Here is a 13,542-nt window from a genome sequence, read left to right as displayed (position 1 = left end):
CCTAAATGTGGTCCCACGGAACAATAAATAAATAAATAAAATAAATAAATAAAATAAAGGTTGAAGAAGTATATAGAGGGTCTATACAAGGGCGAGGTACTTGAGGGCAATATTATGGAGATGGAAGAGGATGTAGATGAAGATAAAATGGGAGATACGATACTGCGTGAAGAGTTTGACAGAGCACTGAAAGACCTAAGTCGAAACAAGGCCCCGGGAGTAGACAACATTCCATTAGAACTACTGACAGCCTTGGGGGAGCCTGGCCTAAAAAACTCTAGCATCTTTTGAGCAAAATGAAGAAGACAGGCGAAATACCCTCAGACTTCAAGAAGAATATAATAATTCCAATCCCAAGGAAAGCAGGCGTTGACAGATGTGAAAATTACCTAAGTATCAGTTTAATAAGTCACAGCTGCAAAATACTAACGGGAATTCCTTACAGACGAATGGAAAAACTGGTAGAAGCCGACCTCGGGGAAGATCGGTTAGGATTCCGTAGAAATGTTGGAACACATGAGGCAATACTGACCCTAAGACATCTTAGAAGATAGATTAAGAAAAGGCAAACCTACGTTTCTAGCATTTGTAGACTTAGAGAAAGTTTTTGACAATGTTGCCTGGAATACTCTCTTCAGATTCTGAATGTGGCACGGGTAAAATACAGGGAGCGAAGGCTATTTACAATTTGTACAGAAACAAGATGGCAGTTATATGAGTCGAGGGACACAAAAGGGAAGCAGTGGTTGGGAAGAGAGTGAGGCAGGGTTGTAATCTCTCCACGATGTTATTCCATCTGTATATTGAGCAAGCAGTAAAGGAATCAAAAGAAAAATTCGGAGTAGGTATTAAAATCCATGGAGAAGAAATAAAAACTTTAAAGTTTGCCGATGACATTGTAATTCTGTCGGAGACAGCAAAGGACTTGGAAGAGCAGTTGAACGGAATGGACAGTGTCTTGAAACTAGGATCTAAGATGAACATCAACAAAAGCAAAACGAAGATAATGGAATGTAGTCAACTCGGGTGATGCTGAGGAAATTAGATTAGGGAATGAGACAAAGTAGTAAAGGAGTTCTGATATTTGGGGAGCAAAATAACTTATGATGGTCGAAGTAGATAGGATATAAAATGTAGACTGACAATGGTAAGGAAATCGTTTCTGAAGAAGAGAAATTTGTTAACATCGAGTATAGATTTAAGTGTCAGGAAGTCGTTTCTGAGAGTATTTGTATGGAGTGTAGCCATGTATGGAAGTGAAACATGGACGATAAATAGTTCGGACAAGAAGAGAATATAAGCTTTCGAAATGTGGTGGTACAGAAGAATGCTGAAGATTAGATAAGTAGATCACGTAACTAATGAGGAGGTATTGAATAGACTGGGAAGAAGGGGAGTTTGTGGCACAACTTGGCTAGAAGAAGGGATCGTTTGGTAGGACATGTTCTGAGGCATCAAGGTATCACCAGTTTAGTATTGGAGGGCAGCGTGGAGGGTAAAAATCGTAGAGGGAGACCAAGAGATGAATACACTAAGCAGATTCAGAAGGATGTAGGCTGCAGTAGGTACTGGGAGATGAAGCAGCTTGCACAGGATAGAGTAGCATGGAGACCTGCATCAAACCATTCTCAGGACTGAAGACCACAGTAGCAGCAGAACCTGATGTAGGAAGACCGGAAAACCTCATGTTATGCGCGGCGCTTTGCAACATATCATTTACCGATACAAACCTGTACGTACGTATGTATATATATCTTTTTAATATGTATCCATGAATGGATTCAGTAGCAGAATACTTGTTTCGTATTCCTCCATGGCAAACAGTAGATGAAAATAGTACTAGTACATAGTAGTACATAATAGTGAACCATGTGGGAGAAGCTCTCTGCCAGAACTCGACATTGTGGCTTTGGCCAGGATTAGTGCGGTATTGGAAATTTTACGCCCTCGGCGACTAATGACTTACAGTTAATTCAAATTTATTGCTTGATGTCGGGCTATTACAGCTTAGGGAATGGTAAGGTTTTATTAAGGGGCCTTGGCTGCATTTGTACGATACACATCTGAGTACCTGATTGCCGATACCTCACTCGCAAACAGTTCGGTATAGCATATAAAGTCAAAAATACAACAACGAAAATAAATTATGTGTGAAACAGTTCGCGTGGAAACCCACTGTACGGACTTCAGTTTCTCCCGGATATTGGTTGTTCAGATTTGACTGATTCAGGCTTGCACCTCCACTCAAACTGGGTCCTTCCTTTGTTTCCGTGTTTCACATCGTATTCAATATATATCATTAACGAGTACTTTGAATGACTTCATCCAGAATGAAAATAACACAAATTTACGTATAACGTTACTCGTACCAATTTTAATAGCCATTGACTCTATTACGAGGAAGAGTGTCACAGCTTCACCAAAATATTAATATTAACTCAATTTCATGCCATAATTTTTTATGTAATCTTTTACCTGACAGCGACGCGTAAAAGGAAAATGCAATAGTGCCATATAAACAGTTACAGCTATAAGCTGGCAATTCTGTCATGTAATTAATAGTGGATACGTAGTGTATGATGTGTTATTGACTTTACATGCCATGTGAATCCACTTGAAAATGAAAGTAAACGTTGAAACCGGTACTGAAAGAAATGAATACATTTAATGCAGAAGGGATGGTTTTAGAGAGTTTGCTACTGAACCCTTGGCATAGGGGTAGTGTCTTTGTCTACTAACCAAAACGTCCTGGGCCCCCGGTTCGAAAATCTTCGCTCATTAGCAATGGCGGCCGAAGACATCCAGCATAAGAATTCACCGTCGTTCTCCCAACGGCCTTGTCAAAGAGAACGAGGAGCAGCTAAAAGTTCAGAGTACTCTCTTGCCCTTTGGATGGGAACCGGGCCCTATAGGGCGGAAGAGTCAGCAATGATCAACGGTATGAAAAGGCAAAAGGCGGCGGAAAACACTGCGTTAAAGATACATAACGTTATGCATCCACTGGACATGTGGCCTGTAACTGACAAAATGGCATGATGACCTTTCCATTGGCAGAAGATTCCGTACTACGCCCCATTCGGATCTCCGGGACGGGACAGCCTACGAGGATGCAACCATGAGAAAAAGACTGGATAACTAACGAAAGGGTAAGGTTCTGCGAAATGGGGAGTGGAACATGAACGTTTGAAAGTGATAGGAAAGCTAGAATATCTGAAAAGGAAAATTCAAAGGATCTATCCGGATACAGTGGCGGTCAGTGAAGCGAGTGAAGAGGACAAGAATATCTGATGAGACCAGTTCAGGGTAATAGCAATGGCAACAGAATCTGGTATGGCGGGAATAAAGTTAGTTCATGATTAGTAATTAGGGCAAAATGTGAGTTACCGTGAACAGTTGAATGATACGGTTGTTCTTATCAGAATCTACTGCAAATCAACACCGGCAAGAATATTTCAGGCATATATGCCGACATCGCAAGCGGAAGATGAAGGTATGGAGAAAATGTGTGAGGATACTGAACAGGTAATTCAGTACGTAAAGGGAAATGAAAATCTAATAATCATGCGTTGTCGGAATGCGGCTGTAGGGGAAGGAGTAGAATAAAGGCTAGGTAGTACAAATGAGAGAACATACAGAGTAGTTGAGTTTTGCAATGAATTTCACCTAGTGATAGTGAATATTCTGTTCAAGAATCACAAGTATATTTGAAAAATCCCGGATGAAACGGGAAGACCCCCTTCAGATTGCATCATGATCAGGCAGAGATTCCGATGCCGCATGTACGATTGTATGTATACCCAGGAGTAGATAGAGACTCAGATCTCAATTTAGTGGTGATGAAAAGGTGGCTGAACTAAAGGAAACATCTCAGGGAGAAGCAATGCGCAAAGAAGTGGGATACGGAAGAACTAATGAGTGTAGAGATACGTTTAAACTTTCTTAGGCTGTAGATACTGCAATAATAAATAGCTCAGTAGACAGTTGGTTGAAGAGGGATAGAGATCTCTAAGCAGAGGAATCAAGAAGTTGGAAAGGAAAACTTAAGTGAAAGTAAGGCAACTGTCAAGAAACCATGCATGACCAAAGAATTACTTCAGTTGATCGACGGTAGTAGGAAGTACTAAAATGTTCAGCGAAATTCATAAATACAAGTTCCTTAGCAACAAAATAAATAGAAATTGCTGGGGACTGATGACCTCAGATGTTAGATATAATAGTGCTCAGAGCCATTTAAGGCAAAATGTTTGCATTAAAAATGTGAAGAACTCTAAAAAGAAATTACTGTCGGAAGGACGACTAAGAACACAGAAAAGTCAAAAACACCTTCTGTGAAATTAAAAGTAAGGATGTTAACATTAAGAGTGAAATGGGAATTCCCCTGTTAAATACAGACTGGAGATCGGATAGGCGGAAAGCTACACTAAAGTCCTCTATGAGGGGAGGACTTGTCTTAGGGCGTGATGGAAGAAGAAACAGGAGTCTACAGCGAAGAGACAGGAGATTCACTATTAGAATCAGAATTTCAGAGAGATTTGAACAACTTAAATGTAAACGAGACAAAAGAGGTGGATAACATTCTATCGGTATTTCTAAGATAATTCGAGTAAATGGCAACAAAACGACTATCCATGTTTTCGAAAAAATATCATCCACACAATTCCGAAGACTGTAAGAGCTGACAAGTTCGAGAATTATCGCACGATCAGCTTAACAGCTCATGCATCCAGTGTGCTAACAAGAAAAATATACAGAGGAATGGAAAAGAAAATTTAGTATCTGTTAGATGACGATTGGTTTGGCTTTAGGAGAGGTAAAAGCACCTGAGAGGCAGTTCTGACATTGCGGTTGATAATTGAAGCAAGGCTGAAGAGAAAGAAAATTAGGGGTAAGCTATATTGAAATACAGGTGACATAGGTAGTACGTACGAGAAACAAGAGGGATAAAATAGAGTGGAAGATGAAGTACGAAGTGCGAGGATTAAGAAGGGTGCAAGACAGGCATGTTGTCTTTCGTCCCTACTATTCAATCTATACGTCGAAGTCGCAAAAATGGAATTTATTTCAGAAAGACTTAACAGTAGCATTAAAATTCAACGTGAAATGGTATTAATGATAAGATCCGCTGATGACATTGCTACCTTAGTGAATGTGAAGAAGAATTACAGGGTGTCTTGAATAGAATGGAAATCCTGGTGAGTAGAGCATCCGGACTGACATTACATTGAAGAAAGACGTTAGTGACGGGAAGCAGCAGAAGTAAGGACAGCGACAAACTTACAATAAGAAAGAGGGATCACGAAGTAGACGAAGTTAAAAAATTCTGCTATCTAGGAAGCAAAAGAAAAAAACCGTGATGGACCGGACAAGGAGGACATAAAAAGCAGACTAGCGCTGGAAGAAAGGGATCCCTGGTCAGGAGAAATCTGCTAGTATCAAGCATAGAGCTTAATTTGACAAATAAATTTCTGATACTGTACATTTGGACCACAGCACTGTATAATTACGAAGAATGGGCTGTAGAAAAACAGGAACACAAGAGAGTCGAAGCATTTCAGATATGGTGCTATAGACGAATGTAGAAAATTGGGTGGTCTGATAAGGTATGGAATGAGGAGGTCCTCTGCAGAATTGGCACATGAAAGACATTTGTAAAACACTGGTAAGAAAAAGGGACAAGATTATAGGACATCTGTTAAGACATCAGGGAATAACTTCCGTGGTACTAGAAGGAGCTGTAGAGAGTAAGAAGTGTAGGTGAAGACGGGGATTCGAATTCATTCAACACGTGTTTGAGGACGTAGATTTCAAATTACACTTTCAGGTGAGGAACCACCACTTACCAATTATTTCACCAAATGATGTAGGAAGGAACTTAACATGCAATAACTGTAGCGCAGAAAGTTCAATTATGACACCACACACACACACGTTTCTGTAAAAAACGAAAGAGTGAACACGCAGATGCGAAGAATTATCTTACAGAAGTCATCAGCCAATTCATCTACGTGATGTTAATGACAATGACACTGCAGGAGCTTCCACGAAGATTGCGTTCACCACTCGAACAACAAACAATCGGGCGTCCCCTGGAAACGACCTAGTCGGCCAATCCTGCACACACCGGAGCACAAAAACCAAAGATGACAGATATAATTGGTGCATCCGGACACGGAAGAAGAAACAATAATGATGACACTAAACAGTCAAAAGCATACAATTTCAGTCCAAGACTGTCGAAATGATTATGGTATTTACGGAAGCTGCCGTTTTTTAGACTGTAGAAATGGTAGGACATAGAACGACGAGGTCACTGGACCGTAACCTCAGAATTGATGAAGATAAGAAATGAAATTTCCATATACTCTTCAAAAATCCATCATGGCATCCGATACCATTTATTTCCCTGTGCAAGACTTGTCGTCTTCTAGGTTTTATCAGTCAAACATTCTTCAAGCGAATCACGTAATTACGTTGATACGTTGCACGACTGTAATTTACTGTCAATCAATGTGTGAATCTGTCTCATGCAGTCCGCCTTATAGCCCGTGGTGTAGTCGGTATGGTTGCTGCGTCTAGATATCTAGGCCGCGTGTTCGAGTGACGACCGGGTCAGAGATTTTCATTGCATGGTGACTTTGGGCTTGTGTTGTCCTCATCATTTCATCTCATCCCACAGATTCTGAAGTGAACGAAATGGTATCAAACAGTATGGCTCGCACCAGGAGGCCAAACTACACCACACAATATGTACCGACCTATTACTTCATTTTTATATTTCGGAAGGTATTAGGTCCACTCTTTATCATTAAGGTATAGTGTGGTGATAAGTAATTAATTCCATCGCATTTCTCACCAAATACCGACAATATAAAGTATTCTCTTCCCCAGAATTTGAACGAAGAGCGTCCAGTAAGTGACGCAACAAACTTTCTATCTCAGCAAATTTCGGTTGGAAAAATGCGGATTGTGTTTCGAGGCATCGTGGAATATTTCTGTATCAGCCCCTATAATTTCATGAAGTTCCTACAAGTGGCGATGCTATCGTAGCCCTCAGAATGGTGTCTGTATCGAAGGTGCGTTCGAGGCAGAAAGCTGTTACTGAGTTTGTTCTGACATATAACCAGAGTATCGCGGACATTCATATGCGCTTGCTGAATGTCATCGGAAACCTGGCAGTGAACAAAAGCACAGCGAGTCGTTGGACAAGGCGTCTGTCATAGTTGCAACAAGGGCGCGGAAAGCTGCCCGATCTCCCAAGTGCCGGCCGGCCACCCATAGCTGTGATTCCTGTAATGTTGGGAAGTGCAGACAGTCTCATTCGAGGTGATCAAGGAATCGCAATCAAATACCTTGCTGCACAACTGTACGTCTCTGTTTGTGGTCCTAACACACTCGTCAGCCAGTGCAACCATCAGCTTTGAAATGTAATGTGCTACTCTCAGGAAACTGAAGAAACGACTTCAGAGCGTGCGTCACCGCAAAAATGATAACGAACTTGCCAATCTCCAAGACAACGTTTGGCCTGACACAAGTCTGTACACTCGAGAGGAGCTCACAAAACTTCATTGGACTCTTGTAGCTCATCCACACCACAGCCCAGATTCGGACCTTCCGACTTCCATCTGTTTGACCAACGAACGGTGCACTCCTTAGGATGCAGTACGTGGATGATGGGGAGGTTATCGACGCAGCAAGACCTTAGCTCTGACGTCGAAGTGTAGGGTGGTACCATGTGGGCATCCTCCCAACAAGGTGACGTAAGCCCGAAAGGAAATTATGTTGGAAAAGAAAAGGTTTTGTAGTCAAAAGAGTGGGGAATAATATGGTGTATTGGAATCCTACATAAAACCAAACTACTTTCAGAAAAAATGTGTTGGATTATTTATTGAAGGCCCCTCATGTCTCTGAGCAGAGCGCTGCCATGCTATCAAACGTGCTTTTATCGGAATGCTGAGATCTATTACCTTGTCGTACAACTTCAAAACGCCTAATTTCAACAGGATAGTTTGTACGGTAGTCTACAAGGCAATCACAGACGCAGCTTCAGGTTCAGTGACTTACTTGGCCAAAAAGTTGTGTTATTTAGGCAGGTGTCTCATTCAAGTTTGTAAAAGACTTGCTGTATAAAAATAAACATTCGAATACCTTCTTAAATTTGTGGGAGATGATGGGTAGGTGTCTCACAGTTGTGAAAGAAACAGTAATTGATGCACTCTCAGAGAGAATGTGCGCTTCGTATTTCATCTTTCCCCTACTTCGCATGCTGGTCTACTTGGCACCCTTGCAGGCGCATGCTTACCCTGCCCCGCTTCCAGCGACGGCAGCAGGTCCTGCGCCTTCCTGCCGTCGGAGAGCGTCCCCAGGCCGGCGGACAGGTGCCCCGCCGCCTCCCTGCCGTCGTACAGGCGGTCCGTGAAGCCGCGCGCGCCCTGCGCCACGCTGTAGCTCAGCAGGCCCTCTGCAACACAGCGGGCTCCGCTCTCGAACGATCCAGCTGATGCAACAACCACTACACGATAAATCTCAACCCATTACACACAATCAGCATATTCATCAAGTTACCGACTGAAGCTACGAGTTTACCGTTACCAGTCACAATTTACACTGAAGTGACAAAGATCGTGAGGTACCTCGTAATATCGTATCTAATCTGCTTTTGCCCAGCGTAGTGCAGCAGCTCGACGTGGCATGAACACAGCAAGTCGGTGGAAGTCCCTTGCAGAAATATTCAGGCATGCTGTCTCTATAGCCGGCCATAATTGCGGAAGTTTAGCTAGTGTAAGATTTTGTACACGAACTGACCTATCGATTATGTCCCATAAATGTTCGATGGAATTAATGTCGGGCGATTCGGATGGCCCAATAATTGTCTGAAATAGTCCAGGACGCACTTAAAACCAGTCCCGAAGAACTGTGGCCTTTGGTGACATGGCGCACTCTCATCCGTACAAATGTCCTCCTTCTTTGGGAACATTAAGTCCACGAAAGGCTGCAAATGATCACCAAGTGGCCGAACTCTTGAGGACCCAGTCCATGCCAATAAACTCACCACACACCATTATAGAGATACCACCAGCAGCTTGTTCAGTGTCTTCTTTACAACTTGGACCCACGGCTTCATGGGCTCTGTGCCACACTCGAGTCCTACAGTCAACCCTTACCAACAGAAAAAGGGTCTTATACGACCAAGCCACGGTTTTTCCGTGTTTAGGGCACAACCGATCTGGTCAGGAGTCCAGTACAGGCGCTGCAGGCGATATCGTGCTGTTAGCAGGGGCACTCACGTCAGTCGCCTGCTGACATGGCCCATTAACGCCAGATTTTGCCACACTGCCCTAACGGATACGTTCGTTGTACGTCCCACATTGATTTCTGCTGTTATTTCACGCAGTGCAGTTCGTCTGTTAGTACTGACACCTCTACGCAAACGACACTGCTCTCGGTCGTTAAGTGAAACCCGTCCGCGACTGCGTTGTCCGTGATGAAAGGTAATGCCTGAAATTTAGTATTCTCGACATACTCTCAATCCTGCGGCACCATTAATACTGAATTACCTAAATATTTCCGAGAAGCGATGTGCCACGCGTCTACCTCCAACTGCCATTCCACATTCACAGTCTGTTAATTCCCGTCCTGCGGCCATAATCTCGTCGGAAACATTTTCATTTGAATCATCTGAGTACAAATGAAAGCTCCGCTACGTACTATACCCGTTTATACCTTGTGTAGGCAATACCAGCGCCATCTATATATGTCTATATCGCTACTCCACGGCATTTGTCACCTCTCTGTATTTGATTTTCACTTCACTTTTCACAGGTTTAAACGTCCATCATCAGGCAGATTTGTGCTTGTTAATACGACATCTACGTGTTGTGTCTACGACTCTGAGATAAGCTGTACAGAAGCAGAAGACAAAACAAAACATTATTTTAGTACAGCCTTCAAAAAAAGCTCAAGAGGTCCTTTATTGCAAAGATTTTTTCATCCATGTAGAGTCACTGCAAATGCAGGATTAATGTTGTTCGCTCCACAAAAAAAAAAAAGAAAAAAATGCTCACTTATCCTTCGGTGATATCTTCTTATGCTATGCGGTCCACAGCGCTGACCTTTAGAAAATGAATTTAGTTCTTCGGCTAGAGAAAGCTGTAGCGGAAACTAGCTGCACTACACACCTCTATATGTCGTATCAAATGTTTTCTGCTATCAGTTTAGCAGAGCTGTTAAACGATGGATAGTTTGTGAGTGACAACTTCTACATATTGTTACTAGTTTGCTTCAAAAAAACATCGCCATGCACTTGCTAATCTTTAGTTAGAGTTTCGTCAGTCACACGCGATCACAATCACTCGTCGTAGCTTATGTTATTCAGCCGAATCAGTTACTAGAAAGGTCACGAAACGGATTGCCTGTGGTACAATGCTCACACAAACATTACACAACCCATCGTTTTGAACGTTCTCGACTTGCACAATACACCACAAGGAATTTAGTTAGTTCAAATGTAAAAGTTTACACATAAAATTGGAAACTCGGTTCAGCTTTCTTAAACGTTCTCATTCACTTTGTGGCACTCCACGATCAAGTTTAAATCATCATTCGTTAAAATTTTCACATGTGTGTAAAGCCTCCCTAATCGGTGAAGGCTGCGCTCCAAACTTCATTTAGACTTTAGAAAGCAACTATCTGAGCCCACAAATACGCGCGAAGATAATGTCCACTAACTGGCTGTGGCCACTGGCTGGACTAAGTACAACCTAACAGCTTTCATGAACGGTGCACTGATTGGACATATTGAGAAAATCTACCATTATCAAACTAACTCCCTATCTGACTAGCAGAATTAGCCCAAGTCCAGTAAACTGTCCAGGTGCCCTTTACAGATTTCCCCTGAGAGTATGATTCACTCTTTTCATACTGATACAATTCCCACGCTAACATATACTCCGTTAATAGATGTAACAATATTCATTTATTATATTACTTCACATTTACACCTTCATTCAGACTGCTAAAGAGACTTACCAAGAATAATTAACGAAGGTATTCACAAAACATAAAGTTTTCTTTCCAAAATATACTGTTTTAAATACGTATGCTTTAACTCCATAAGATGCTGGCACATGTCATTCATAACCAAAACTACGTAGAACTGATGCTGGATCAGACTACACATCTCTCTTGCTAGAACCATGAATTGCGGACTTCCAAATAGAAAGTGTGATGAGTGGCCCTCATCTACATACCCTCTGACTCAGAGTTGAAATAAAGAAAGTTTGGGCTCGATTCGTTGCCTAGGAGCTGGGATACGTAGATACCGCATTCCAAGCCAAATACTGCTAAGTGTACATTATACAATATGAATATACATGTGAATCGAATGGTCGAAGGTTCCTATCACTTGGCAGTTGCGAATTTTGTATGTGACATAGAAATTTGTAAATGGAAGATTTCAATTAAGTAAAACCTGCAGGTACTATTTTTAACGACTTTAAATAACAAGTACGATAGCAGAGGTACCTTTAAGAATGCCGTTTATTACCGAAAATCACTTAATGGTGTCGATGATCCAGCAATTAAATAAAATACGAGTTGAATAACACAGAAACAATAGACTCCTACTTCACGTAATTAGTTATGAACAACAACATAGCTCGCGAGGTATTCACTTCTACAAGCATACTACGTCTGCACTGCAGAAGCCACGGAAATCTCACCAGTTCACAAGTCGGCACGCACAAACTGCCCCACTCTCCAACGCAGTTCCTTCGACGGCCTATCCTGCTCCCCATCCAGCACCCCAAGTCCCTTCCAGCACTTCCGTCCAGTCTCCCCATTAACGACCTCTGTGATTGGCTAGAACACTCCCGCCATTTCTTCAAGCCAACGCACACTCACGAACATATTGAAACACATACGAAATGATAGATTTATATTTAAATAACTAGAAATAAAATAAATATTCCTACAGCTGGGCCATACACACTCTAACACACATTATTAAATACATAAACAAATGAAATAAACATATATCAACGGAACAGAGGCAAAAGGTAGGCCAGTAGCCTAATGTCTCTGTGTTTCTAAAACACAATAAATATTTAACCCATTTCTTCATGAATAGTACACATCGGATATAAACAAAGACATAGACGAATAACTATATGGATAAGCATGCTGCTACCGTTTTTTTCATGTAACTGTGGAGTACTTATGACTTGACGCAATCAATAGTAATCGGCCACTTTAACCTCCAATAACTCATATACTATTCAAGTTACATGCCTGTAATTCATACCAATTTAGGTTCACACTAGTAGCTTTCTAAAGACACGTCAATCGACAAAGTCGTATGAACCGTTTAGAATTTGAAAATTTGTTGCTGTGTGTTACTTGTGTAATGTACTGTCAGATACTAAACTTTAAACTAATAAAGATATTGGAAATCTGACTACGCCATCAGAATCGTCGAGCAAATTATGGCAATGACATGTTTCTTTTTAAGGTATCATGATTCCTCTGGCTATAATTAATTTCCACATGAGCTGTGAAATGTCTGCCATTATGGATTCACAAAGTCCGCCATCTTTGGCACTCCCGGCATACAAATGACCTTCATCGACACAAAGCACAGTCCTCGTCACAGCGTCGACATTGAATTCCCAGCCACGCAGTCGGCCTGGACCACGCGCTGGGGCTACCCTTCTTTCTCCGGCCGATGCTCGGCACCTCGCGGCCGACGACGAGCCGCGGTCCTCCGAGACACTCCCGTATGGCCACGCCAACTCCGAACTTAGAATATTTTCAGGGCACCACAACTCGCCCGTTACCTCACAGACTCGTGTATATAACTGTATGCATGCTCGTGTCTGACATACAAGGCGCAATGCAACTCGCTACAGCTCACCACGTGTTAAAACAGTGATTTTGTTATGCCTGTCTGCTGCTGAACAGTAGCAGAGATTACCCCAACCTCATACACAAAACAGATAAATGTCGAATTATTTCAGGTGAGTTCATCTGATGATGGGGACTTAAATCTCTGAAAAGCATAGTGGACCGATTACAAAAATTCCCAGTTTCGACCGATATCAGTAACAGTGTTGGTAAGGGACAACCTAAAGCACTTTTTAGCCCAGCTGATTACTTAATGGTAGTCAGACAGTAGTTTCTCGTCTACACACACACACTCCTTCTGCCCTTCCCCCGCCTCCTTCCCAAATCCTACAGACATTGGTCTCCATCTGGGATAAACTAATAGCCCATAACTCTTTGATTCCATCTATCAACTGTGTCTCCATATATAAGGCACTCAGGTGAAAATGAGACAGACAGGAAAAGAAGTTTGTAAACCATTTTTTATTTTAAATATGTTTCCCACGCCATTTCCGGTCTGATTCAGCAACGGTAATCCACTTTTCTACTAAGAATACGGTCTTCCAGGCAGGTGTTTATTTTTAAAGTTTCGCGCTAGTGGTACATCTTCAGAATTTCTTAGGCGGCGTAACCCGCACTAGTAAAAAAAGAAAAAAAACGCTAAAT

At 42.0% G+C, this 13,542-nt stretch overlaps 1 protein-coding gene across 1 annotated transcript in view; it reads right to left on the bottom strand.

Annotated features, from left to right (window-relative positions):
- Nucleotides 1-13,542, bottom strand: part of LOC124776771 (discoidin domain-containing receptor 2-like) — a 783,719-nt gene that overhangs the window by 102,581 nt on the left and 667,596 nt on the right. The window contains exon 7 of the mRNA XM_047251912.1: nt 8,300-8,458. Coding sequence (XP_047107868.1) covers nt 8,300-8,458 — 159 coding nt within the window. The remainder of the gene's footprint in view (nt 1-8,299; nt 8,459-13,542) is intronic.

The sequence above is a fragment of the Schistocerca piceifrons genome, chromosome 1 (genome assembly GCF_021461385.2).
Source record: "Schistocerca piceifrons isolate TAMUIC-IGC-003096 chromosome 1, iqSchPice1.1, whole genome shotgun sequence".
In the NCBI taxonomy this organism is placed as follows: Eukaryota; Metazoa; Arthropoda; class Insecta; order Orthoptera; family Acrididae; genus Schistocerca; species Schistocerca piceifrons.
The sequence above is the reverse complement of the archived record's forward strand: the minus strand, read 5'-3'. Positions and strand labels throughout refer to the sequence as shown.